At 38.8% G+C, this 3602-nt stretch overlaps 1 protein-coding gene across 9 annotated transcripts in view; it reads left to right on the top strand.

The window, feature by feature from the left end:
- mcm9 (minichromosome maintenance 9 homologous recombination repair factor) overlaps positions 1-3602 on the top strand; it is a 35097-nt gene that overhangs the window by 6751 nt on the left and 24744 nt on the right. For all 9 annotated transcript variants that reach the window (XR_005234366.1, XR_005234367.1, XM_017432767.3 and 6 more), the window contains exons 2-3: positions 539-731; positions 2762-2900. Coding sequence is in view for 7 of the 9 variants with exons in the window: in XM_017432767.3 (XP_017288256.1) it covers positions 564-731; positions 2762-2900 (307 nt within the window). In the remaining 2 variants the exon portion in view is untranslated. The remainder of the gene's footprint in view (positions 1-538; positions 732-2761; positions 2901-3602) is intronic.

Here is a 3602-nt window from a genome sequence, read left to right as displayed (position 1 = left end):
AATCATCAAAATTAAACGAAATAAACATTTGAAATATATGAGTTTGTATGTAATGTATGAATATAATATACAAGTTTCACTTTTTAAATGGAATTACTGAAATCAATCTACTTTTTCATGATATTCTAATTTTATGACCAGCACCTGTATATGGCTAAAAGGCATTAATCCACACCTGTTAATTAACTTCAGGTGTTTCAGGGCTTGGCCCTTTATCTCCAGAGACACTTTGCAGAAGGCTGTTTTCTATTCCAACATGAGTTGTGTGCGGTGTCAGCCCCTGTTAGGGTCTCCTGGGACAAATTGATGGTTTATCAGGGGTCAGACTAAGAGCAAATTGACTACCTTGATGAAGAAGACCAAAGGAGATGGGTGACTTCACCTGGAGCCAGCCAAACACAGTTAGAGTTTAAACAGCCCACTGCTCGCGTGACCCTGCTGCTGGCTTCAAAGAGTTGATGCTTTTTAACCAGTCAAGATTTATTCCATCAATCTATCTAACACAAACCTGACACTTCCATCTTTTTTTTTTCTGCAGGTGTTTCAGATGTGATCTATCCATCATGATCAGCACAGAGCAGGAGGCCCTGATTGGCCGAGTGTTTGACATCTATTTAACCGAACATCATTGTGAAGACATTCTGCAGCACGTTGCAGATACACAGGATGACGACGCACGCCATCACTCTGTGGTGGTTAACGCCATGACTCTGTTTGAAGCCAACATGGAGGTGAGGTTAACTTTAATAAGAAAAAGTGGTGAGACTAAAGAGTCAAACATTCAACTAAATGTAATGTCTGTCTTCGAAATGATTGGAACACAGTCATACACACCTCATTGAGTGAACTTTTAAAGGTTAAAGTGAATACTGACTAATTATATTAAAGTAGTCCACCTCTTTTTTTTTTACAAACTGTTCTGGGCTGTGACCCACTTTTAGACATGAAGACAAGACATCAATCACACATGCGCTCACACCTCTATCACTTATCAGCACTGGCACACAGACACAAACCAACACGTGTTCTTTCTAAGGCCCTAATTACACATGAACCATCTCCTGGAAGCATTAGAGACTTCCCAGTGTTGATGGGGGGAAATTTACACCCTTACATGGTAACCCTGTGTCTGTTGAACCTGCTGTAGTTTCCACCCCGGGTCACTAGCTGGCGCTGACACGTTAGATTATAATGAATGTATATGATCTATTTTTTATAACTGTGGTAAAGTAATTTGTATCAGTTTGAAATGTTATTTTTGATTACTGTTGGGTTTGATTTGTTGAGGACATGTTTGCTTTGAAAGTTAAATGATTATTGGTAATTTCTTTTTAAACAAGTTTGATCTCTTGCTCATCAAAATGCTTCAAACAGTCTTGAATTGATGATGCAATAACATCCTTCCCACTGGAAGAGTTTACTGGTTGATTAGGAGCTAAGTGTTGTTATTTGGTATTATAAGGACTCCTGTCAGTGTATTCTAATATAATTCAAAACAAATCAAACAAATTCTTTTTATGTCACTAAGCTGTCTGTAGCAGAGAAACATATCTTGGATATGACATCCTAAAATCACCTGTTACTGCATTATCACAGATCCCTTCATCTAACACTTGTCACAGAAGTCTCTCATGATTTGGGAACATTCAGATTCCAGGGTTTTCCCCAGAAAAGAGCCTAAGCCCGGTGGTAGGTGGCCGATCACCGGTCGACCGTGATTTAGTAAAAAGAAAGATTAAAGTTGACAGGAAAGTTGAAAATATGGCTATTTATTATGTGATATTATAAGATATTTATGTCAAATATTTACACAACTACAATTTTATAAAAAGGCACTTTTGAAATACTTTTTTAAACAAAAATACAAATAAAATAAATACTAATTGTTTGCACCTAATTTGAATCCTAATTTAAGTCACATTTACAAATAAATGAAATTAACAGAAATGAAAAAGTGCAAACAAAGCACCAACACACGTCTCACTTCCAGGCCAATGAATAACAACAGAGAACTCTGACAAACAGAGAGATGCTGTACTGTACTGAGCTTTTTGCGGCACAGGCTGCATGTTGGATCACTACATGGAACAAAACATATCTAATGCTGAATTTAATAGCATCATTTTACTGTCAAACAAGGATAATATTTTCACTAAGTACAAAACATGCTTACCATATTCGGTCTTGTAAAGCCACCCGCTGAATTTCAGCTCAACTAACCATTTTTGGTTAAACCCACTCGTTCCATGTTTATTGCTGCGACTCTGACAACATGCTAACTCCAGGTAGCTGAAGGAGGCTCGGCCTCAGGGCTCATTAGTGTCTCGCAGGGCTCCATGAACAGCGCACGGACCTGAGCGTGCGGTGGAGGCGTTTATACTTGAAACTTATGCCAGAGCAGTATTCTCCAAAAAGACAGGGCAGTACACTACGTAACCAGTGGACATACGGTAAAAAGAGAGCAGATGTTGTCACATCAAATATGGCTGCATGTATTCAGGAGGAAGAGCTGTTGTGTTTCTGGCTGTGATACAGAGAGGTTGTTTAAACTTAAAGCATTCAGTTTGACTTTTATTGATTTATTTGCTTTAGGTGTGATTCGCCCATCATAGGACTAATATTTCTATAAACACTCCTTTTTATCGGCTGCAGCAGTAATCTCCTTCTGTGAGTTTTGAGCTGTTTGATTATCTTTGTGATCTCTCACAGAAGTCAAGTCTGTGTATGTCTAATTTGAAGCTGTCCCTGTTGTGTTTTACAGGTCGGAGACTATTTCAACGCATATCCCAACCATATTCTGGCCATATTTGATGAAGTGTTACAGAGAAAAGCCATGGTGTTAACAAAGACTGCCTCACCCAGTCACAGGATGAGGAAGACTTTTCACACTCGTGTTACAGGTCAGCCATCCAGCTGCTTTCTGCTGTGAACTGAGGGGTTCGTTTGTTGACTTTTGTTCCAATATTTTCAGGTTTTCTGTGTTATTTGTTTTGTATTCAATGTGATGATACAGTGGGGAGAACAAGTATTTGATACACTGTTGATTTTTCAGGTTTTCCCACTTGCAAAGCATGTAGAAGATAATTTTTATCATAGGTCCTCTTCAACTGTGAGTGATGGAATCTCTAAAACAAAAATCCAGAAAAATACAATGTATGATTTTTAAATAATTAATTTCCATTTTATCGTGTGAAATAAGTATTTGATCATCTATCAACCAGTAAGAATTTTGGCTCTCACAGACATGTTAGTTCTTCTTTAAGAAGCCCTCTTGTTCTCCACTTATTACCTGTATTAACTGCACCTGTTTGAACTCGTTACCTGTATAAAAGACACCTGTCCACACACTCAATCAATCAGACTCCAGCATCTCCACTTTGCCCAAGACCAGAGAGCTGTGTAAGGACATCAGGGATAAAATTGTAGACCTGCACAAGGCTGGGATGGGCTACGGGACAATAGGCAAGCAGCTTGGTGAGAAGGCAACAACAGTTGGTGCAATTATTAGAAAATGGAAGAAATACAAAATAACGGAAAATCTCCCTCGGTCTGGGGCGCCATGCAAGATCCCACCTCGTGGAGCATCATTGATCTTGAGGAAG

This window comes from Kryptolebias marmoratus, linkage group LG17 (genome assembly GCF_001649575.2).
Source record: "Kryptolebias marmoratus isolate JLee-2015 linkage group LG17, ASM164957v2, whole genome shotgun sequence".
Lineage (NCBI taxonomy): Eukaryota > Metazoa > Chordata > Actinopteri > Cyprinodontiformes > Rivulidae > Kryptolebias > Kryptolebias marmoratus.
Note: the sequence above shows the minus strand (reverse complement) of the source record. Positions and strands in the feature narration are given on the sequence as shown.